Source organism: Gopherus evgoodei, chromosome 1 (assembly GCF_007399415.2).
Source record: "Gopherus evgoodei ecotype Sinaloan lineage chromosome 1, rGopEvg1_v1.p, whole genome shotgun sequence".
Classification (NCBI taxonomy): Eukaryota; Metazoa; Chordata; order Testudines; family Testudinidae; genus Gopherus; species Gopherus evgoodei.
In genome coordinates this window covers 337,509,207-337,533,870 of record NC_044322.1, presented here as the reverse complement: position 1 = coordinate 337,533,870, position 24,664 = coordinate 337,509,207, and the positions used below count along the sequence as shown (strand labels likewise).

Below are 24,664 nucleotides of genomic sequence, written 5' to 3'. Positions count from 1 at the left end.
TAGGCTGATAACCAAAGCGAGAGGATACTTCATGGAGGCTCCAGGCCAGGAGCTGCTATAGCTACAGACTGCAAGAGCCTGAGGACCCGGAGCCCAGACTGGTGACCTGCAACCTTCAATGAGCATCCGGGAGCCGGAGTTCCAGAGAGTTAACCAAGCCAGGAAACCGTGAGATCCCGTTGGCATAGCAATTGCTACCTCAGTAACCATGGTAGGAAGTAGCCCAGGGAGGCAGGGGGAGTGGTATCTTCCACCCAAGCAAAGTTGGTGTGTTGTGGTAGGATTCCCTGCTGACTGGGTGATGACCAACCCTGTCACTGACAGGACTCTGGGCTGGGACCTGTTAGAGAGGGAGGGCCCGGGTCCCCCATCGCGGCTGCCACCTTCCCCTAGGAAGCAACCTGCTTCCCTGACTCTGGCCACTGGGCCACACAGCCCTGACCCCAAGGGCCATCATATTGACTTTGGCCTCTAGGCCATGGTGTTTTCAGCCTGAGGACTATTTGGAAGACTGTAAGCCCCAAAGGAGGATAGGGTGTGCATACCTCCCGACAGCATAGTAAATCTCTTCCCTCAACCTGGACTTCCGACCCCACATGGGACCTGAGCCTTGGACTGAAAGGACGACTAGGCCCCCCTTCGAGCCCATGGCCACCTGTTCGCTAATGTCCGTAGCCATGAAAACAGCCTTCCTGGTAGCAATTACCTCGGCCAGGAAAAAAGGAAAGAAAGCAGCTCTGATGGCGCATCCTTCCTACATGATATTTCTTCCGCACAAGGTTATGCTCAAGCCACACCCAAAATTCATCCCTAAGGTAACCCTCTCAGTTTCACATGAATCAGTTGATTCGTCTTCCAATCTTCTGCACCAGCCCTAACCGAGACAACAAGGAGGACTATATTGCTTACCTTGGATGTCCGAAGAGCCCTGGTCTACCTAAGGACAGGACAAAGGCTTCAGGAAGTCCTCTAGACTTTTCCTCTCTGTAACGGAAAGATCCAAGGGCTCAGCAATATTGGCCCAAACACTTTCCAAGTGGGTCTCAAATGGTGCTGTCATCTGTAACTGATGCAAGTCCTGGCTCTCTAGAAGGGGTACTGCTCAGGAGTCACCTACAGTGAAGCACCCATAGGGGTGCTACTGGAAGAAGTTACTCACCTTGTGCAGTAACAATGGTTATTTGAGATGTGCACCCATAGGTGCTCTGCAACCCACCCATCTCCCTTCTACTTCAACGTTCTTGTCTTGACTCTGCAATAGAGAAGGAACTGAGGAGGGTTAGCTGTCTGGCCTCATGGTGTGCCATGAGGAGAGACAGCACATGCATGGGCCCAACAGACTGCTACTGAAAGTCTCCAATCAACAGTGCAGGGACGCAAGCACACCTACAGTGGAGCACCCCTAAGGGGACACATCTCGAAGAACCATTGTTACTGCACGAGGTGAATGATTTTTTTTTCTAGTATTGCATCTAATTGGGAAAAATATTATGGTCTAGAATGACAGAGTGGCTGAAGCTATTTTCTGATGCAGTAGGGCTCTTGCTTCCCTAAAAAGTCCTGCTTCCACTGATAGCAATGGCAAAATTCCCATTGACCTCAAGAGAAGCAGGATGAAACTCAAAATAGAACACCAACTCCCTTCATCAGAGTAACGTTTATCCATGTTAGCCCTATGCATAAGGCAAAGTGGAATTGTATTAATGCATTAAACCTTTCTGAACTTAAAAACAACTTTCTTTTAAAAGACCAAAAAAGAAGTCATAATTAAAAGGGAAAAAAAGTGGTTTTGTCTCCTATGCTGAGAAAGTCATTCCTCTTCAGGTGTGTGTCGCACACACTCATACATGCACTGGTCACAGTGATGTAATTAGGTCAAGTTCCATCCTGTGCTGTTTTACACTATGTGGCAACTAACAAGACAGCTGCACTGATTGATTTCCCAATTCATTTTATAAACAGAGAATAAATTATATCCTAAATGCATGTACAAAGTTACAGTGGGTTGTGTCCACCACTATCCTGATGTGTTGTTATAGCTTTGTAAGTCACAATCTGCTTGTACTATATTTTATTGCTTATGGTAGGACTTTCTTCCACCCTCTCCTCTCCCTTTCTCATTCAGACTGACAATATAGCAACTGTTCATGAAATGTTGCTAGAGTGACTAATTTCTGTATGACCACTAGAATTGTTTTTCTCGTTAACGAGATCTGGTTATTTGTGCATGTGACTCACGGCCATGAATGAGCTGATCAGTCTTGGGAAGGAAGCAAGGCAAGTGTCATTTCCTCAGAATGAAATATAAAGTCTCTGTGTACCCTTGTCAAACTAGGTACATTCTGACAGTTTGTCCTCACCTCCAAGACTCTCTGCTGTTCTTTGTCCATCTGCATCTCTGCTTTCATCTCCTGATACTCTTTCCCGTATCTGGCGGTCTGCTTACCTTAATGTTCCCTTTGTCTCCCCTCTCAGAATGCCACACTTGATTTCACTATGCCACCTGTCACGGCATCCCTCCTTTATGCCTAGGAATCTCACTTCAAATTCTATCTCAAAATCCATTTCATTTGGTTAGTACTACATGCGAGTCTCCACTGAGGGGCTTCCCAAACTCCTTCCTGGACTTGGATTATAAAACAAACATAAAAAGGAGTTAATGTGACAAGACAACTCAATTGAGTCCACAAACAAAACCTTCTACGGGTTTCCCTCTCCACAGTATTTTTGATTGTCTGGCTTTTATTTTGTTGTGTTATCTATGAAAATTCGGTTGTATGCATTTTGTGGCATGGGTGGAGGGTTAAATTCAGCCCTAGTGTCCATAAGTAACTGGGAAATATGTTAATTTTATCCTCAGTGTTTTGGAGGTCTTGCTAGAAAGAAAGGTATTCTTCTGTCTTGTATTTCATCTCTTTTGCAGACACACATTAATGAAATACTTAGAGAAGTCTCAATGTGGTCTCAAAATCTAAAGAGGAGCAAAAGGAGAAAATTTGAAGTAGTATTCCTGTTACTTGTCTAGCTTTGTGATATTGTTATTTTTATCCAATAACTAAAGTTATATTGTTTAACTAGTACAAAAGTTGAGATGCATCATCTGGGTTTAGGTTGACAAGGTCTTTGGAGATTGTGGAAGCATTTTTGGATGTGGATAGTCTGATGTGTACAAAAAAGCAGCATTTGAATTAGCCCAATTTACTCACTTACTGTATGTGGTTCAGCTGAGGGCTATCTTTCCTACTTCTTTCAAAATAATGAACTTTGATAAATATGTAGACAAACCTGGTATAACATTTATAATAGAGCTGGTAGGGAATTTTTCGATGAAACTTTTTTTTAGTCAGAAAAATGCTGATTTGTTGAAACCAAAACTATGGAAATATACAGGGTTAGATGAAAATTTCATCAAGAAGTTTCTCAGGTCCAAGGATGGAATTTCTAGAGAGAAAGAGGGTGAGATGCACCACAGAATCGCCTGTAGTTGCGGTATTCATTTGTGGTGTGTCATCTGGGACCCAATTTGGATCAGACACTTGAACACAGATCTCCCAGCCACATCCCAGGGGAGTGTCCTGAACACCAGGATGTTGGCTATTCTTGGGTTTATAGATTTCTCATCCTCTCTTGTTGGAGCTATCCTGCTGTGCCTATTTCAGAGCGGGGACTCAAATCCAGGTCTCCTGTAACCCAAGGGATATGTAAGAAATTCAAGTAAGGAAAATTATAGACTTTATTTATTGTTGTGTAATAAAGTGACTTTAGATTTCAGCAAAACAATATTTAATCCATGGGATTATTTGAATGTACTGAATAATTACGGGACTTGATTTAAATATTGCATTTACTGCATTTTTTTTAAAAAGAGTTCTAAAGTAATGCTGTACTCAGTGAAAATGCAAATAAGTGCTACTGCCTTCTCGCATAAGGCGATACATTATATTGCTCTGTTTTCCTTTGTCACATTTCTTAGTTTTTGTGTGTTTTAAATTACATTGTTTTTAATATCAAAAGTACATAAATACTGGACTGGTTGACTTAATGTACCATCTTGCTTTTTTTGCATGCAAATTTGTTAATCTGATGTTTATGATTTACTGTTACAGTGAATGACATGCATGCTGGTGTTATCTTATGTGAACAGACCAACGTTTGTATCTGTTTTGTTAGAAGAGTCCGTTCTACTGCACAGCCTCTTTTTGCATGTAGTTTAAATATAGAGTTGGTAGTTCTATAGGGAGCTGTTCTTTAGGGTGGTATCATACTCTTCTAAAATTTAAATGCTTGTATACTAATAAAGTGCTTGCTTTTGTCAACCCAATCATTGAAACCAGTCCCCAGCTCACTTAGCTAAATGAAACAGGGAGTGAGGGGGGATTTTTTCCTCAGAATTAGGATGTCCCTTCCGATATCTGAGTAATTCCAAAAGAAGAGGGAGAGAGAGCTGTCATGTCTACTATGAATGCATTTCACACTGCTCACTATTAATCTTTTCTTTCTGTCTTTCTTCCATTTTTCCAGAATTTCCCTTATAAGTACATCATTCTGTTTTTTACACAGATGCTCTTTGACACTGTACTCTTAGGCTGAGATTTTCAAAGGAACCGATGGGAGTTAGTTGCCTAGCTCTCACTGAAATTCAATGGCAACTGCCAGTGAGCTCTTTGGAACTCTTTTGAAAATCACCGCATTAATATATATTTCCTCACTGGAAGAGAAATGTAGATGAATTAAACGTATTCACTGTTTTCTAGGAAGCACTTTCAGTCCATGTACCTATGATGCATGAGCTTTCTGACATTATCTTTTTGGAAATTTTCTAGAAAATGTAGAAGATAGTACTGATGAAGATGCCCCGCTGCACAGCCCTGGACCAGAAGGAAGGTAAGAGAGCTCTTTAAATTGTGTAACTTGCCTTGTTTCCAGAAAACTAAATGCAACTTCTTTTCTTTTACTAAGTCACTATTGATCCATTAGAAAATATATTTTATACTGGCAACTTCTCATTTTACCCACAAATTCAGCAAAAAAAATATTGTCAAAAGAATAAAGAAAAAATACTTTAGTTTTGCAAAAATGAATTAGTGTCACTGTTCTTCTTTTAGTTCCTTGTCTTCGGACCTCATGAAGCTTTGTGGTGAAGTCAAGCCCAAAAGCAAGGTAAGACGCACTGTCATAATAACACTTGTAAAGCACTTTCTTTGAGAGTCATGCATGGCTCTTCTACAATGTTAATGAAATAAGTCTCACAACAACACTGACATAGTGAAGTGTTTTTCACTTGACTCCTAATTAATCTGCTTTAAAGTGACATTCCCCTCTGTAAAGTGACTATAAGTGGCATTGTAGGATTTCATATTTGTCTCAAAATTTCCAGATCAAATTTGTTCAGTTTTGGGGAAAAAATGTTTTCTTCTACTGCCAACACTCCAATTCAGCAAGCACTTAACTATGTGCTTAAACCTCATTGACGCCAATGGGAATTAAGCACATGTTTAAAGTTAAGCATTTGCTTAAGTGCTCTGCTGAATCAGGGCCTCAGTCTGGTTGTAGAAGTGTTGTTGAGGGTATAATTTGGCTTACAGGATCTTAATTACGAATGGTGATGTGTTAGGAAAAAAGAACCAAGTTTGACTTTCAGATTCCAGGTAGACTTTGAAATTTGGTCTAGAAACCACTGACGCAAAATAAGCGTGGAGCCACCATTTTTATAAAGTAACTTCTCAGATTAGAGCTGCACTTTTAAAATTAGACATTCCTTCCCTGAGATGAACTCAAGTACCTAGGAACTAAAAAAAAAGTTTGAAATATATGTACAATATTTAAAAAAGTTCTCTATACTTTAAGAATTTCTCCCTTTCTCATTTTAAAACATTCTGAAGTTTTTTTAGACAGTAGAAATAAAAATTGGTGTAGTAGTTTTCAGTATTCTTAGTAATTAAAGACTTTAAGACGGCAACATTGTATGTTATATTCCTCAAATGTTGTCAGTAAAGATGCACAACTACTGGGTATTTTTTAATATCTAAGCTAGTTTGAAGTAAAGCTCCATTCTTTGTGCCCCTTACTTTTCTGATCTTCAAGATGTTCACGTTGTGTAGTGGCTGTCAGTCGCACAACAGCTGCACCTTCTCTTTCCAAATGTTGCACACACCAACGCTTCTCCAAGTCAGAGATGCACAGTGATCATTTAGCATAGAAAAAGTTGTTTTATATTGAAACATTTCCTATGCTTTTAGACCATTCTTCAACAAAGCGTATTCCTTGGTGCTTTACTGAATATGGATGGGATTATCACATGCTTACAGTTAAACGTGCTTTGTTGAACTGGGTGCTGTAATGAGGTGGCCTGCCCCTTTAAGGCTGGAGGCATGAGGCTGGCCAGCCCCATATAGTTAATCATACCTGCCTCACTTGGGATGAGCTGTGGGGTTTAATTAGTGGAACCAGTTGGGAACAGGGAAGGGGATTCCCCTATATAGAGCAGCAGAAAGCTGCAAAGTGGCGGGAGTCTCAGGAAGAGACAACCAGAGTGAAGGTAGAGTAAGAGGCTTCAGCAGAGACCTGCCGAGGCAGGGAATGGCAGATGGGAGCAAGTAGACTCCAGCAGGAAACCATGACTTTTCAGAGAAAAGGCTCCGGGAAGGACAGGCTTGGGAGATGCCCAGCAAGAAGACTGGGAGTATGCACTTGATGGGGATTTGAGAACTTTTTATTTTTGAATATTAATAAATCCAGCCCCAGAGAGGGGTGTTGCTGAACTTGAGAAGAGTTTGTTTTGCTAAGTTGATTAAGAGATCCCTGAAAAGTTGGGAAATGAAGGCAAAACCTCAGCACAGTCAACTCTGGCAAAGAGGGGATACTCAGGAGGCAGCAGTTTACAGATATTTACTAGTTAAACAGGGCCTATAATTCTATAGCTACTCAGAAACACCATTGTTCACACACTGAACCTAGTTAACTCTGCAGAATGATGATACTGGACAGAGTTAAATTTGTTATTTTATTAGCTCTTCCATAACACTACGTTTATTGAAACTGGCATCTTCTCATTTCCTGGTATCTATTTCACACCATCTCCTTCCCTTTGTAACATGGGCAGATGACTGCACATCATGTCAAATAAATATTTTATTCTGCTGAAACTTGACCTTGATCCCCATACTGCTCTCATTGAAGCCAACTAAATAGATTAAAAGCAAACTCCGTGATTTAGTTTCCAAGGAGAGTTGACAGTTAAGTATAACTAGTGTAACTACTGAATAGTAAAAATTAAGAATGGGCTTAAAAAATATATCACTGGCACACACTATCAATGCTCTTATGTTTAAAAAAGAGTTGATTATTTGTTTATTTTAAATCCAGGCCCGCCGGAGGACCACTACCCAGATGGAATTGCTTTATGCAGATAGCAGCGATTTAGCTGCTGTCAGTAATGCAGCAGACACCATTTTGCCTGGTCCTCTTACACCTGTTGCAGAAGTGCAAGAGAGTGGGATGCATACTGATACAAGTGATACTTCTGCTAGGGAAAGGGACCTCATTCCCCTACCATCTGGCTTACCTTCTAAAATAGGCAGCATGTAAGTTTGGCCAAGCTGTACTAACTACCTTTTGCTTTTTTAAAAAAATGCATGTTGCCAATTTCTTATAATCTCTAATTTTGAATTTTACAAAGGGGGACAACTGATTTCAGACTAACCAAGTAGCATTCACAAATCTGTTCCTTCTATACCTCCACAGCCCCCCAATGAAGAATACATATGCTGTTGTAATTAATATATTTTGAGACATTTTTAAGTAGTTTTCTTAAGCGAAACTACTTTAGGTTTGTTTGTAAATAGTGGATGCAATCATTTGATACTATGGATGCTTCTGTTTTGTTAGTGATATGAAATGCAAATTCTAGAGGGCAAAATCTTTTCCGAAATATCAACAAGACCTTAAAAAGAAACACATTGTAAATCCAAAGTAAAGCCTATTAAAACAAAGCAATCTCATGTAAACTTACATTTTGTAGTTAATAATAAAGGTCACAGTCCTAATGACTGAGTGGGAAAAAAAACTTAGATGTATTTTGTATTTACTGTGTTTAAAATGGAGCAGCCTAAATTTAGAGTAAATATTAAAATAGATAAGGTATCAATCAATCAATAGTGTAATCAATAGTGTATGATCAAAATAACACTGTGAACATGCATATGAGTCCCATCAGTGCCTTTCCAACTACAGTACACTTTAGCTGAAGAATAGTTTTTAATGATTGATAATCACTTAATAATAATTACTTAATTTTATTTAACAAATTTAACTTTGGGGACAAATCTTTTCTCACTATTTATGTACTGAGATTACTATTGTTGTCAGATATTCATAGGCAGGGAACTGTTTGCTTTTTAGATATTAACCTCACATTCTGTCACATGTAAGCTGAATGCACTTGCCACATTCAATAATATGAAAAATTTAGCTGACTATCCCCATAGCTATCTTTAGGTTATAGATGCTGAAGTAAGGCATTTTTCACCAGGTCCCATCTGTCCTGTTCCTATCAAACTATTGTTTTTTTCATGGAAGTCTTCACTGTTAAGTGTACACTTGCTATTAGTTTTAACAGTTTCATATTTTTCTAGCATGCGCTTGAGATGTCAGAAATAAACAGTAAAACACTGCTGACAGAGATTGTTAACATATGCTGATGGCTTCAATGCTTTTACAAGTAGAATATGCTCAGAAGGAATGATATTGGTGATGCAGAGGGGGGAATGATGATCAGGATAGGCTGAGAAGCCTACTTGTTTCAGCATTTAGTGTGTAAGATGAGACTGTTGGAGCGCCAAGATTTAATAACATCAAGGTTCAGGTAATATCTTTTTGCTTCACTGCATCTTCTAAATTGTATCCATTATGAAAAATAATTAGCAATGAGGCAAAATAAAATTCTCTAAATTCAAACTTTGGACACATTATAGTTGAGCCTCTGTAGCAATTTATTCTGCTCAGTAGTGGACTTCTCTTATTTCTGTATTTTATTGATCATACTTCAGCAGATGACTTAAAGCTTTTGTCTCAAACAGTTCTTAGTGACTTCCACATTGTAGGTATCTGTTTAATACTCTTCTTCCGTTAGAACTTGTATTAATTTACTTTCTACATTATTACTCTTCCAAGTTATTGCTGATATTTGTTATTGAAACAAAGTTACCTCTTAAAATCCATCTCTGCTTCCTACTGGATCCTGCAGCAAAGTTGCAGTGCCAACTCTGTTGCATCAAAATAGGTCCTATCACAGCAGAATGGGAGGTTATTACTTCTTTGTAAGGTCATGGAGCTGAAATAATAGTGGTGTGGGGTAAGGAGACTATCTATAATAGTAGGAAAAAGCAAAAACATCCTGTAATGTAAATTATTTATTTCTGTAGATGTTCACTTCCTGCAGTTTGCCTGAATATAAAAGTCCCTTTTGAGAGCTCAAGCCAGCTCCCATTGGTGGACTTTTCCCATTTTTTAAGAGTAAAAATCCAGCCCTAATTCAATACCACGGTGTCAGAGATAAATACCCAGATATTCTTTTAAAATAGAATTATTTAGATGCAATACCCCACGTCTGCAGTACTGTACTGTTTGTTTTGGTTCTACTTGGAAAATTACACCATTTTAACTTAAATCAGTTTTTACTGCCTTAGTTAAATGGGTGCAGTCCCCTTTGTGGGCACTCTCTTAGCCCTGGTCTACACTGGGGCGGTGGGGGCGGGGGGAAGGGATCAACCTAAGCTATGCAACTTCAGCTATGAGAATAGCGTAGCTGAGGTCGACGTATTTAGGTCTACTTACCGCGGCATGTGCACGGCGCTGAGTCAACTGCTGTTGCTCCCTTGACGACTCTGCTTGTGCCTCTTGCAGCTGTGGAGTACCGGAGTCAACAGGAGAGTGCTTGAGGATTGATTTATCGCTTCTACACTAGACACGATAAATTGATCCACGATAGATCAATCACTACGCACTGATCCAGCGGGTAGTGTGGACATACCCTTAGTTCAGCTTGAGTGAGTTATTTCAGTTTATCTTAAACTAATTCCTAATAGGCTTAAAATGAATTGAAATAAGCCTGGTTTAAACCAAGATAAGAGGGTCCACACAGCCTTTTGCAATTGTTTAGCTAAATCAGTTTAAAAATCACACCCTAAGTTAAACTGGTGGAGCTTTCTTGTGTAAGTATATAGAGACAGATTCTGATCTTGGATATTAAACACCAGCAGTGATGTCAAGCATAAAGCCCACATTTCAGACGTGGCCCACATGATGTAGTTGTGTGCTGTACATGAAAACATTAAGGTTATGTCTACATTTGTAGAAAAGACGTGTTCTTAATTCAGTTTAAAATATCAATGAAGACACAGCAAACTCAGTTTTGCAGCTCAAGTTAAAGCCTATAAGGGAGCCTGTGGTTGAACTTGAGCTGCTAATGCAAGTTAAAATGCTATTTCAACCTGAGTTAGCCAATTTGAGTTAAAACACACACCTTTTTTTTGCAATGTAGATATAAGAAACATAAGTATGGCCATAATGGGTCAGAGCAGTGGTCCATCTAGCCTAATATGCCGTCTTCCAACAGTGGCCAATGCAAGAGGCTTCTGAGGGAATGAACAGCCAAGGGCAATCATCGAGTGATCCATCCCCTGTTGTCCAGTCCCAGCATCTGGCAGTCAGAGGCTTAGCCATCTTGGCTAATAGCCATTGATGGACCTGTCCTCCGTGGTCTTATCTAATTCTTTGTTTAATTCAGTTATACTTTTAGCCTTCACAGCTTTCCCTGGCAATGAGTTCCACAGGTTTGACAGGCTGTATGAAGAAGTACTTCCTTCAGTTGGTTTTAAATCTGCTGCCTATTAATTTAATCAGGTGACCCCTGGTTCTTGTGTTATGTGAAGGAGTAGATAACGCTTCCTTATTCACTTTCTCAATGCCTTCATGACTTTATAGACCTCTATCATATATCACCCCTTAGTCATCTCTTTTCTAAGATGAACAGTCCCAGTCTTTTTAATCTCTCCTCCTATGAAAGCTGTTCCATACCCCAAATAATTTTTGTTGCCCTTCTCTTTACCTTTTCCAATCCTAATATATCTTTTTTGAGATAGGGTGGCCAGAACTCGACACAGTGTTCCAGGTGTGGGTATACCATGGATTTATATAGTGCCATTATGATATTTACTGTCTTATTATCTATCTCTTTCTAATGATTCCCAACATTCTGTTCACTTTTTTGCCGGTTCCGCACTGAGTGGATGTTTTCAGATCATTTTGTATGTATGGCTGGGATTGTTTTCTAATAGTATTTATCAACCTTGACTTTCATCTGCCATTTTGTTGCCCAGTCAGCCAGTTTTCTGAGATCCCTTTATAACTCTTCGCAATCTGCTTTAGACTTAACTAGCTTGAGTAATTTTGTATCATATGCAAATTTTGCCACCTCCGTGTTTATCCCTTTTTCCAGTCATTTGTGAATATGTTGAAGAGCACTGGTCCCAGTACAGATCCTTGGGGGACTCTGCTGTTTACCTCCCTCCATTCTGAAAACTGACCGTTTATTCCTATCTTTCGTTTCTTATTTTTTATCCAGATACCGATCCATGAGAGGACCTTCCCTCTTATCCCATGACTCATTATTTTTCTTAAAAGCCTTTGGTGTGGGACTTTGTCAAAGGCTTTTTGAAAGTTCAAAGACACTGTATCCACTGCATGTTCGTTGACACCTTCAAAGAATTCTAATAGGTTGGTGAGGCATATTCTCCCTTTACAAAAGCCATGATGACTTTTCCCAACAAACTGTGTTAATCAATGTGTCTGATAAATGTGTAAATTTCAACCAATTTGCCTGGTACTGAAGTTAGACTTACTGGCCTATAATTGCCAGGATCACCTCTGGAGCCTTTTAAAAAACATTGGTGTTACATTAGCTATCCTCCAATCATCTGGTACAGAGGCTGATTTAGGCAGTAGATTACATATCCCGGTTAGTAGTTCTGCAGTTTAATATTTGAGTTCCTTCAGAACATTTGAGTGAATATCATCTGGTCCTGGTGGCTTATTACTGTTTAATTTATTGATTTGTTCCAAAATTTCTTCTTTCAACACCTCAGGCTGGGACAGTTCTTCAGATTTGTCATGAAAAAAAGAATGTCTCAGGTGTGGGAATCTCCCTCATATCCTCTGCAGTGAAGACTGATGCAAAGAATACTTTTAGCTTCTCAGCAGCAGCCTTGTCTTCCTTTAGCACCTCAATCATCCAGTGGCCCTACTGATTGTTTGGCAGGCTTCCTGCTTCTGATGTACTTAAAAAAAAAATTGCTGTTAGTTTTTGTGTCTTTTGCTAGTTGCTCTTCACATTCTTTTTGGCCTACTTAATTATATTTTTACACTTGACTTGACAGAATTTATGATTCTTTCTAATTTCCTCAGTAGGATTTGACTTCCAGTTTTTAAAAGATGCCTTTTTGCTTTTAACCGCCTCTTTTTACTCTCTTATTTAGCCATGGTAGCATTTTCTTAGTCCTCTTGCTATTTTTGTTTTATTTGGGCTATACACTTAGTTTGAGCTTAGTTGGTGTTTTTAAAAAGTTTCCATGCAGCTTGCAAGCATTTCACTCTTATGTCTTGTCCTTTTAATTTCCATTCAATGAGCTTCCTCACTTTTGTGCAGTTCCCCTTTTTGAAGTTAAATGCTACTGTGCTGGTCTCTTTTGGAATTTTACCCTGAACAAGGATGTTAAATTTAATTACATTATGGTCACTGTTACCAGGTGGTTCAGCTATATTCACCTCTTGGACCTGATCCTGTGTGCCATTTAGGACTAAATCAAGAACTGCTTCTCCCTTTGTGGGTTCCAGGACTAGGTGCTCCAAGAAGTCATTAATGGTGTCTAGAAATTTTATCTCTGCATCCTGTCCTGAGCTGACATGTACCCAGTCATTATGGGGATAGTTGAAATCCCCCATTATTATTGAGTTTTCTATTTCTGTAGCCTCTCTAATCTCCCTTAGCATTTCACAGTCACCATCATCATCCTGGTAAGGTGATCAGTAATCTGTTCCTACTGCTGTACTCTTATTATTCAAGCATGGAATTTCTGTCCACAGGGATTCTGTGGTATGCTTTCATTCATTCAAGATTTTTACTATATTTGATTCTGCTTTCTTCACATATAATGCCACTCCCCCACCAGCATGACCTACTCTATCATTCCTATACGTTTTACATCCTGGTATTACCATGTCCCAATGATTATAATCATTCCACCAAGTTTTTCTGATGCCTATTACATCGATATCCTCATTTAATACTAGGCATTCCTGTTCACCCATCTTGATATTTAGGCTTCTTGCATTTATATACAAGCACTTATAAAATTTGTCAATATTTAGTTGTCTGCCTTCATGTGATGTAATTGAATGGAACTTTTTATTTGACTGTTTTTCTTAAGCTCCTACCTGTACTCAACTTGTATCCTCTCCCCTTTTCTAAGAAATAGAGAATCCCTGTTAGTAGATCCATTCCTAAGAGACCTCTCCGTCTGAACAGTGTATTCCTCTGCACCTGTTGGCTTTACATTCCAGCAATCTAGTTCTGCTGTGGTTTAGGTGGAGTGTATTCTTCCTGTATAGGCTCTTCCTTTCCTCAAGTGTTCCCCGCTTCTTAATAAACCTAAAACTCTCCTTCCTACCCATCATCTCATCCACTCATTGAGAACTTGCGGTTCTGCTTGTCTAACTGGCTGTACACATGGAACCAGAAGCATTTCAGAGAATGCTATCATGGTGGTTCTGGATTTTAAGCTCTTACCTAGCAGCCTAAATTTGATCTCCAGCACCTCTTTCCTATCTTACCCTACATCACTGGTGCCTATGTGTACCACGACCATAGGCTCCTCCCCAGCACTGTACATAAGTCTGACATATCCTGAGATTATACAAAATCTCATCTGACTTTAAAAAAAAAAAGTGAAAGCTTCAAGCTCTCATAATTGTACAGAAATCCTTCCAAATGCGAACCAAGGGCAAACCAATGCAACATTACCTTCCTGAGTCTCCAAGGAGCCTGAATTAATGGCTCAGAGAGGTCTGGGACTTCACAGTTCCTATTTGTCTCATTGGAGAGTCAGTTACAATAACACTTTGAGGTCAGCATTGATTGTTGCATTGGTGATCATTTTAGTGGGTGGAAAGAGTTTGGGAGGGAGGTTTGGGGAGTGAGAGTTGGAAATTGCTGCAGTGAAGGAAATGCAGAGGAGAGGCACAAAAACAAGGAACAGGGAAAGAAACAGAGACGGAAGAGGATGGGAAGAAACTAAGGATAGAAATGCCCCCTCTTTGGAACACAGCTATATTATTTCACTTCATGATGCTGAATATGACAAGGAAGAACTTAACTAAATAATAGTAACTAATAGTTTAGATACCATGCATAAGCCAGATTCTATCCTTGACTTTTGTGCAAGCATTTCACTAACATCAGTGGGTGTTCCAATGTGGATGGGAGGGAGGATGAAGTCCAAAATTTATGCTTCAGCCCACGGATCATAACTAAAATTAGAATTCCTCCTTTCCCATTGATTGAGCTTGATACCCCTGCTCCAGCTATTAAAATTACTTCAGTTAATTTCTTTTCTTGATAATGTCAACGTACCGCTATACATGTGTGTGATCTCTGGCCTATGATTGTATTATACTAGTATTGAAATATGAGGCTTCCAAGAACAAAATTAAAGAGTGGAGCCAGCGAAACTCAAGAGTTGTCTGATGTCCATAAACCAATGACGACGATGAATAAAAATATCATGAGATCTAACAAATTCCATACTTTGAGAGCTATATTGAGACTAACTCTGAGTGGTAGAACTGCAACTTGAATATATGAGAAGCAATTTTAACAAATACTGAAAGATAAGATAATCTTCCCTGTTACCTTAGCTCTAAACAGTCATCTCTGATGGAAAAGAAAATACCTGAACCTTCACCTTTAACAAAGAGGAAGGCCTATGAGAAAGCAATGGAAAAGCCAAAGACGAAAGAACAGAAACAGTAAGAATCTTTTCGTTTTTTTTCCCCAAAGCTATTAAGCCTTTGGAAAATATTCTGGAAGAATAATAGATTTTTTTTTTTTACATTTTTTTTCATTCTAGGTTGAATTTTTAATGGTGGCTGTGAAATTATTATCCACTATCAGGTTCCTGTTTTTGTTTTATAATGGTGTTCATACAATTTGGTGTCAACACTGTGAGAGAGTCAGTCCTCTTGAGTATTTGCAAATGATTACTTTTTTTAAAAGTCCTAAATGTCTGAGAAAAGCTGCATTTATTCTTTTTATAAGAGCTCCTTCATTTTACATGTGCCAATTTTTTCTGCATAGGGCTTTCACCATTTAAAGTAAACTGTTTGAATTTCATGCCATCTTGTGGCCAGCAACAGTTTTGTAGCCATAAGGTGGTTTCATTCTCTGGTAGTGCATGTAAACAACATTTCTTGTTTAAGAAAATAGAATCTAATACACTGTTTGAGGCATGTTTTATTTAACCTCTCTAACATGTCATAATCTTTCAAAGAAGATGTTCTTTTTTTCTTATAGCTCAGATTCTGGAACCTCAGAGGCTAGTCTGTCACCTCCTTCTTCCCCACCAAGCCGGCCCCGTAATGAACTGAATGTTTTTAGTCGTCTTACTGTTTCTCAGGGAAACACATCAGTTCAGCAGGATAAGTAAGTCACAAAGGGAAGCTTCAGACCCCTACTAGCAAGTTGCAAAGTATACTCAATCACCAGTGTTGCAGTCCATTAAATAAATGCCTTAGCCTCTCCTGTGAAGAGAAGGAGATACAATTATTGCTACATTTCATTAACTTTCTAAAAGGGAGTTTCACACTTTTATGGAAATGCTTTTCACACATTGCCAAAATTGAAGAAAATTAATTTCCTGCTACTTTATTCCCTATCTTATAGCTTATCTCCTGTACTTATAATTTTCCTTTAACATGAGTCAAAATGCTTGAAAGAGCTATAGGAATTTGTGTGTGTGTGTATGTGTGTGAGAGAGAGAGACTATATATATATTTATACCTGAAATTACGATTTAGTTAACAATTTAGGAATAGTGCTTTTGATAATTATTCAGCTACTCTTTTTTAGCATGGCTGAGAGAGCTCTCCAAATTAGCCCCTGTAGGGTGATTTCCTGGAATAGCTATAGTGCAGCAGTTTAGCAATAACCCTAATTATTTAATGGACTGCATTCCATTGAGACAATTTGGAAAATTATTTTGAATAAAACTTGAGTTTCTTGACATTGAAGACATCTCCTTCTCTAAAAATCTCATTAAAACTAGTGATCGCATTGAGTTGAGCCAGAATCTTAATTTCAAATTTTCAGTACTGACCATACTGCAACCTGGTGCTTAACTCTAACTCAACAATGGAGAATCAACGTTTGATTTTTATTGTAGCATTTTGAGGGATTGCTTTAATCCCTTTTTTTTTAAACGTTATTTCTATTTAACTTTTGGTTTTCAGTGACCTCTAGAGTCATAGCACACCAAGTAGTTGCTTGCAAGGCTTCCAGTACTTTAAAACTGCATGTAACTCCCTAATCTCAACTAAATTATCTTAGTCTCTTATCACTAACCTGATATAATATTATCAGAGGCTTCTTTTTATGCTTTGAGCTTTAGTAACCATAGCTCTTTGTATTTTCTATTATCTGGCTATGAAATCAAACTCAAATTACTGAACATGTTTGATTTGCATTAAAAATGAAGGACATAGTATTTTATTATTTTAAGGCATACTTCAGATGTAGATTTTTTTGTTTTTGGAGGGAGGCAGTTCTAAAACATTTTTGGGGTCAGAAGGTGAAAGATTTTGAACTTGTCTGATCATTTGCAAACTGCTGAGCTTTGTTCAATAAAGACTGAATAATCTTGATATTTTATATTTAAGAATGTAAGCAATCTGCAAAATTTTTAAGTGTGTTTCTATACTAAACAGACACTGACAGCTTTAGATTTTTCTCTTTAAATATTTGGCAGAATTAGTATCACATGGAGAGTCAAATTGTATCCATCTCATTTTTCTTCACTGCCTACTTCTGTAAGAAGTATTGGGGAAATAGGAAGTGGCTGCACAGTATTCTTCAGCTTCTTGATATGAGACACTTTGTGAATTTAACTTACCCTGAGAGAGCCATTTTAAAAATCACACCGGTGTTATATCTGATGTAAAGCATAAACTAAGAAGCAATGCTATGTGCAGTAAGTAAATGTGCACTGCATTTCTGAGTCAGCCATGCTGTTATTTGTTCTTCTCATACGGAGACTTTACCCTGCTGATACCTGTATTCTTTCTCCTCGCAATCTCCTACCACTGTTCATTATAGGTCTGATGAAAGTGATTCCTCTCTGTCGGAGGTACACAGGTACTCTCTTTCTCTTTTCCATCCTTCTGGCCTCTTGTTGATGTTCTTATTGCCTTTACTTCAGTTATTAAGTAATCTCATTTTTGCTGCATGCTCTTTTTTGATACCTCCCGCAATACATGTATGCTGTGTACCTTTTCATTTATTCTTTTTTTTTCAATAAATTAAAATATTTGTTTTATTTTGTCCAGCATGTCCTTTTTGTTTTTTAGAGAAAATCAGAGGTAAATTTTTTTTCTTAGGGTTTTTTTTAAAACCAAGCATGTTTTTTAAAAGAATAATTGGACACACACTTTTTTTTAGGGTTTTGCTTATTATCTAAAAGTTATATTCCAGTGTATGTTAGTCAGTGGTATCTACTGTCTTACTGCCAATACTCAAAATTGATTAAGAGATGGAAGAATGTTATAGCTCAACATACTTCCACCCTTGTTTGATCCAGAAACATGGAACAGGGTCCTGAGAAGAAACAGCTGTGACTTGTAATGTGGCTACCCTGTGGAAAAACAACAGAACATATCCAGAGAGAGGCAGTGAAAAGGCTAATAACCATTTAGTGTTGGTGGTAATAGCATTTACAACATTTTTCATCCATAGATCTCAAAGTGCTGTTGCAAAGGTAGATAAATGTCCCTGAGGTGCAAAGATGTTGGATGACTTGCCCAAGGTTACAAAACAGAGGCAGATCTAGGAGTAAGTTGTGGGTCTCCTGGCTCTGACAGTGGTATCATCTGCTGAATCATGCTGCCTCTAAAACATTAGGTTCATTTAGTTTGGAAAGCAGAAGAGTTAGAGGTATATAAGATATTGAAAGCCATAGAGAAGTTTTATTGGTCACATCTATACTCTGCTATAAGGGCGCACATAATACCTATCTTTAAAAAGGAAAACAAAGAAGACTTGGGGAATTATAGACAAATTGCCATTACTTCTATACCTGGAAAGATACTGTAACAAGCACTTGGATGATAATAGGGATATAAGGAATAGCCAACATAGATTTGTCAAGAACAAATAATGCCAAACCAACCTTTTTTCCTTCTTTGATAGGGTTACTGGCCTAGTGGATGGGAGGAAAGTAGTACATGTGAGATGAGGCCTGAACTGGAGCACTGTGTCCAGTTCTGCACACCGCACTTTAGGAAAGATGTGGATAAGTTGTAGCGAGAATTCAGAGAAGAGCAACAAAAATGATAAAAGGTTTAGAAAATGAGATCTAGGAGGAAAGTTTTAAAAAAAAGTGCACGTTTTGTCTTGCCAAAAGAAGATTGAAGGGGGGACTTGATAAGTCTTCAAAATATGTAAAGGACTTTTATAAAGAGGACAGTGATGAATTGTTCTCCATGTCCACTAAAGGTAGAACAAGAAGTAATGGCCTTACTCTGCAGCAAGGGAGATTTGGGTTAGATGTTCGGAAAAACTTTGACTATGAAGGTAGTTAAGGTCTGGAATAGGCTTCCAAGGGAGGCTGTGGAAACATTATTGAAAGTTTTTAAAAAACAGATTGGACAAACATGTCAGGGATGGTTGGTCTTGCCACACCACAAGGGGCAGGACTTGATGGCTTCTCAAAGTTCCTACCAGGCCAACATTTCTATGATTCTATAATATACGACCTAGAGAACAGTCTATGAAATTATAATTCTTCAAATTTAATACAGATAAAGAGGAGTAACTTTTTACATGATGTGTCACAGGGGATGACTGAGGCAAGTATATTAGTAAAATATTAGACATGAATAAGAATTTATATGAATAAAATAACCTCTGCATTGACATGACAGGTTAACATTACAAAGACTGCAATACGTAAACTCCCCACCAGGCGGGATCAGTAAGAATTTTCTCCCTGTGGCAGACCCTTGCTTAATGAACAGCATTGTGGAATTTTATACCTTCCTCTAAAACATCTGGCACTGGATATTGGACGAAGTGGGATGATGGTTCTATTACAATGTGGCAATTCATATTTCCCGGGGGGGGGGTGTAATCCCTAAAAATGGCAGGACGTGCGTGGACAGACCCTAGCACTGTCACAGAGCCCTATTGAAGTTATTGGGGTTCCACAAAAACATGCAGTTGCAGGACTGAGGGTTTAGACAGCTAATAATGATCATTTAATGATAGAATACTTGGGACCAGATTCTCAGGCTGGATTGCAACCTCTTTGTGCCGTTCAGGTAATGTAGATACACATGCCCAGCAGAAAATACCCTGGTGTAAGGGAACTCTCTAGTGAGGCATCTGTGCCACAACCCAGTTTCTCTTTTGCAGCATGGTGGAACTTTGTTATGCCAGCCCTCCAATCACATGGGTGCACTAAGGACCCTGCCTCAGTAGCACATATTCGGGCAGCCTAAATGCAGCTCTAAATCATGTTGGGGCGACCCTGAGAATCAGAGAGCTGTAACTGGCTCTCTTCTGCCCCATCCACACTCTCTCCTATGCTGGAGTATCAGATGTCATCTCTTTTGAATTAGATATCATTTTATTTAATTGATAGTACAACACTAACAGTTGATAAAGCAGAATAATAAAAATAAATACAGAATTTACAGAAGACAAATTCAATTGTCATATACCAAAATGTGTAAGTAAGTAATATTAACTTATTTGTCTACATACCTTCAACTTCATTTTTATACGTAAGGCTATAGGAAATAATGCAGGAAAAATAAACACTGGATCACAGAGAGCTGTGGAAATAAATGATTTACATTGCCATATCTAACTCGTATTTCTTTTTTTTTTTTTTTTTTTTTTTTTTAGGGGCATAATCAACCCATTCCCTGCTTCAAAATACATCAGATCTTCACCACTTCAGTGTGTCCATCTAGCTGAAGGGCATACCAAGGCTGTGCTTTGTGTTGATTCTACTGATGATCTTCTGTTCACTGGATCTAAAGGTTGGGGAGGCTTCATGTATTTGTTGTCAACTGAAATACTGAAACTGCTTTGAAAAATCAATATATTTTGAAATTCCTTATCGGTGACCAGTGATAGAAATGCGAGGTTTTGGGGTAGAATGCTGTGAAAAATCCATTTTAGAGCATAATAAGCTTGATTTGATTAATTTATGTTTGTCCTTCATGTATTCCATCTGAGTTCCTTTTAATTGGAAAATTAACTTCCAAAATAGCATCTTAAAAAACATTTGTTCTTCTGAATTCCAGTCCTTAAGCTCTGGCCACCAGACCACTCTCCCCCTCCCAGTAAACTTCCCCAGTCTGGAAAAATACTGTGCAGATCGCTCCCTATTGGTTTCATAATTTGGCTGAGGCATTTTGGATCATTCCTTTAACTCTTCAAATGCCACTGTCAGGATAAAAATAATATGTTTGAAAATAATTTTTGTCTGTTACAATTAACCTTGTTATTAAAATAAATAATTTTTAATATCTAACTTACTCTTCACTTTTGCATTTCTCTCAGCCTGAATGTTGAAAACATAAGTAATCAATTTTACTACTCAATTTCACTTTCAACTTCTCATGCAGTAGCTCACTGCTGCAACATTTGGGTTTGAAACATAGCAGGAATATTTTTGTTTTTAAAATGCATTCTATTAAAGAAAAAAACATAGAAACATTTCTATTGGTGTTAGATTTTGAAAATATTATTTAAAAGAGGGGAAAAACTAACTGTACTTTGGGTCAAGTTTGACCTGACTCTCTTCCTTTAATAATGATACAGTTTATATGTCCTATAGATTTTATATGAACTTTTATTTTAAACTCCTCCTACAAAATGCACAGGCCCATGACCTACAAGGCAATCCAACTGCTATAGCCAAATGAAAATATAGCTTAGACACACTATTGTAAGAGTGGAATTTGCATAAGAATCTGTCCAGCAATGAATGGCCCATGACTTGGAAGTGTATGTCCACTTGGTGGTCTTCATACTCCTGTAAAGAAATAGATTAAAGTTATCCATTAACTACAGTAACATACCAGAAAAACTAGGGCCCTAACTGCAAATAGTTTATACATGTGAGCAGTTGTATTGATTTCAGCTAGGGTGCACAAGTGCTTAGAGATAACTATGTTCCGAAATGTTTGCAGTATTGGAGCCTACAAGAGATTACACACTCTCTCCATGCTGCTAGAAACTGTGTTTAGAAAGCGGCTCTTTTATCCATCTTTAGTGACTCTCCATCTTAATTGCTTGATTTTGGTTGCAGATACACGAATTTAGAAAAAGACATTTATTTCCCATTTACTTTATAGTCATTCTTTCTGGAGCTCTTCCTGAATATCTTTGTGATGTAGCTAGTAAAAAGCTCTGCAACTGTAATATCCATGCAGCCAAAAATGTAAGATAGGCATTTCAAGGCCTCTAACTTGCATGAAGAATGACATGTATGGACCTCTGCTCCCATTCAGAGCCAAGGCCGCCCAGAGGATTCAGGGGGCCTGGGGCAAAGCAGTTTCAGGGGCCCCTTGCAATATTATAGAATACTATATTCTCGTGGGGGCCCCTGCAGGGCCTCGGGCCTGGGACAAATTGTCCCACTTGCCCCCCCCCCTTCCCCGAGCGGCCCTGCTCAGAACCCCATTGACAGCCCACATGGTTCTCCTTCTAGGATGGGGCCCAAGTGAATTGGAGTGGCTGCAGGGCATGAACTATAGCTTAGTGATGGAAAAACTCTCCTCTTCATTAAATAATAAATACCAAGATTTCAGTGCCTCCCCCTGTTTACCCTTACATTCCTTTCTAGAAAACACCATCTAAGTATGGGTCCTCCTGTAGATCATATTCGAGTAATCTGGTGCAACCTATTCTGATTATTTCTTTTGGTGGCTCATAGCATCACTGACTGTTATTACCAGTATCGAGTTATATCCTTGATGACTGAAAAGCTAGTAGAAGTCAAATGCTGCCAACATTTTCTGATTTTATTTTGTTTATTATTTTTCCTCTTTACATTTGTGGGAAATTATATAAATGTTCATGTTCTTGTTAAAAATGTAATATTTTAGCAAGTTTACAGAGGATGTGGTCTGCTAAATTTTGGACGTGCATTAGTGATGGCAGGAAGAAATGTGTATCTCTTGTCTGCTGCCTTATGTTGTATTTGCCAATATTTTCACTATGATGATATGATTAAAAGTGTTTTTGCTCAGTTGAATTGCAATGAGATTTCAATTTTAGTAGTTATGTGACAAAAAGTATTTTAAATTAGTGTTTTCAATTTAGATTTGTGATCTTTAAAAAGTTTTCAAAGCGTCCTAAATTTTTGGAACTAAGAAGCACATTGGCAAGCGGGGTAAATATTTGTTTTTCTTGCCACTTGTTAGTTTCCTATATGTGTAAAGCATTTGTTTAAGAAAGGTAAATATTAGTTGAGGGAAAACCTGATAAAACTGCAAAATGGCGTAGACTTTTATTTACTTCATGTGTTTGAAACCCTTTGAAAATTGCAGTTAATGTAGAAGGCAGTGGCCTACTTAGAGTGTGTTATATCAGTGTTCCAGAAGCTGCACTGGTTGCTAATTTCATTTGGGAGTTCAGCGGAAGGTATAGGTTTTAGACTTTAAAGCTAGGGTTTTCCAAGCATCTGAAGAGAGTCCAGGTCTAGCCACGCTTCTTGTGCTAGTATAATTAGATCATTAGGGATATGTTTTTGGGTTTTGTTTTTTTTTTTACTGATAGTTATGCTGCTACAACCCCCATCATGGATGCAGTTTTATGGGTAAAAATGTGCTTATACGGGTATCTCTTATTCCTCTTCCCAAACAGGAATACGGGTATGTCTACACTATGAAATAAGGTCGAATTTATAGAAGTCTTTTTTTAGAAATCGTTTTTATACAGTCGGTTGTGTGTGTCCCCACATAAAATGCTCTAAGTGCATTAAGTCGGCAGACTGCGTCCATAGTACTGAGGCTAGTGTCAACTTCTGGAGCATTGCACTGTGGGTAGCTATCCCACAGTTCCTGGAGTCTCCACTGCCCATTGGAATTCTGGGTTGAGATCCCAGTGCCTGATGGGGCAAAAACAGTGTCGCGGGTGGTTCTGGGTACATGACGTCAGGCCCCCCTCTCCCTCCTTCCCTCCATGAAAGCAATGGCAGACAATCATTTTGCGCCTTTTTTCCTGGATTACCTGAGCAGACACCATACCACGGCAAGCAAGGAGCCTGCTCAGCTCACCATCACCGTACGTCTCCTGGGTGCTGGCAGACGTGGGACTACTTTGCTACACAGCAGCAGCTCATTGCTTTTTGGCAGCAGACGGTGCATTACGATTGGTAGCCATCATTGTCGTACTCCTGGGTCCCCTTTTAAATGACCTCGATGAGGTCGGTCAGGGGCGCCTGGGCAGACATGGGAGTGACTCAGCCAGGTCATTCTCATCTGCCGAGCACTCAGTAGATGACAATGGCTAGCAATGGTACTGCACTGTCTTCTGGCGAGCAGCCAGGACATGATGACTAGTAGTCGTACTGCACTGTCTGTTGCCAGCCTAAGATGTAAAAGATAGATGGAGTGGATCAAAATAAGATATTGACCCGGCTGTATACACATCATGCTGATGAGCTCTGCATGGTCACCTGTGCTGATCAGCTCGCCACGCTGTCCAAAACAGGAAATGAGATTCAAAAGTTTGCGGGCCTTTTCCTGTTTACCTGGCCAGTGCATCTGAGTTGAGAGCGCTGTCCAGAGCGGTCACAATGGAGCACTCTGGAATAGCTCCCAGAGGCCAATACCATCAAATTGCATCCACACTACCCCAAATTCGACCCGGCAAGGCCGATTTCAGCACTAATCGCCTCGTCAGAGATGGAGTAAAGAAATCGATTTAAAGAGCTCTTTTAGTCAAAAAAAAGAAAAAGAAAAAGAAAAAAAAAGAAAAAGAAACAAAAAAGAAAAGGGCTTCCTCGTGTGGATGGGTCCAGGCTTAAATCGAAGTAATGCTGCTAAATTCGACCTAAAATCGTAGTGCAGACCAGGCCTAAGCTATACTGGTATAACTGCATCCACCCTAGAGGGCTGTACCATTTTAACTACACCAGAGCAGATAAAGCAGTATATCTTTTGTGTGTGGACAAGGCCGTAGGTACTTAAATCTCATTGAAACTGGACCTGGGCATTTTACCCACTTGGACTGGGATTTTCAGAGGTGACTGAAGCGCTGAATAGTTTGGGATGTGACTTCCAGAGAGAATGCCTCTCTCCTCATATGTTAACTTGCCAGTCA

The 24,664-nt window shown here is 38.9% G+C and overlaps 1 protein-coding gene across 10 annotated transcripts in view; it reads left to right on the top strand.

Moving 5' to 3' along the window:
• The window catches only part of KIF21A (kinesin family member 21A), a 152,638-nt gene that overhangs the window by 111,965 nt on the left and 16,009 nt on the right, over positions 1 to 24,664 (top strand). For 5 of the 10 annotated variants that reach the window (XM_030577343.1, XM_030579884.1, XM_030578210.1 and 2 more), the window contains 7 exons: positions 4,824 to 4,884; positions 5,106 to 5,160; positions 7,366 to 7,583; positions 14,971 to 15,081; positions 15,626 to 15,754; positions 17,423 to 17,461; positions 20,231 to 20,367. In XM_030577343.1, coding sequence (XP_030433203.1) covers positions 4,824 to 4,884; positions 5,106 to 5,160; positions 7,366 to 7,583; positions 14,971 to 15,081; positions 15,626 to 15,754; positions 17,423 to 17,461; positions 20,231 to 20,367 — 750 coding nt within the window. The remainder of the gene's footprint in view (positions 1 to 4,823; positions 4,885 to 5,105; positions 5,161 to 7,365; positions 7,584 to 14,970; positions 15,082 to 15,625; positions 15,755 to 17,422; positions 17,462 to 20,230; positions 20,368 to 24,664) is intronic. The other 5 variants (XM_030580734.1, XM_030579057.1, XM_030583204.1 and 2 more) reach the window with 3 other exon arrangements.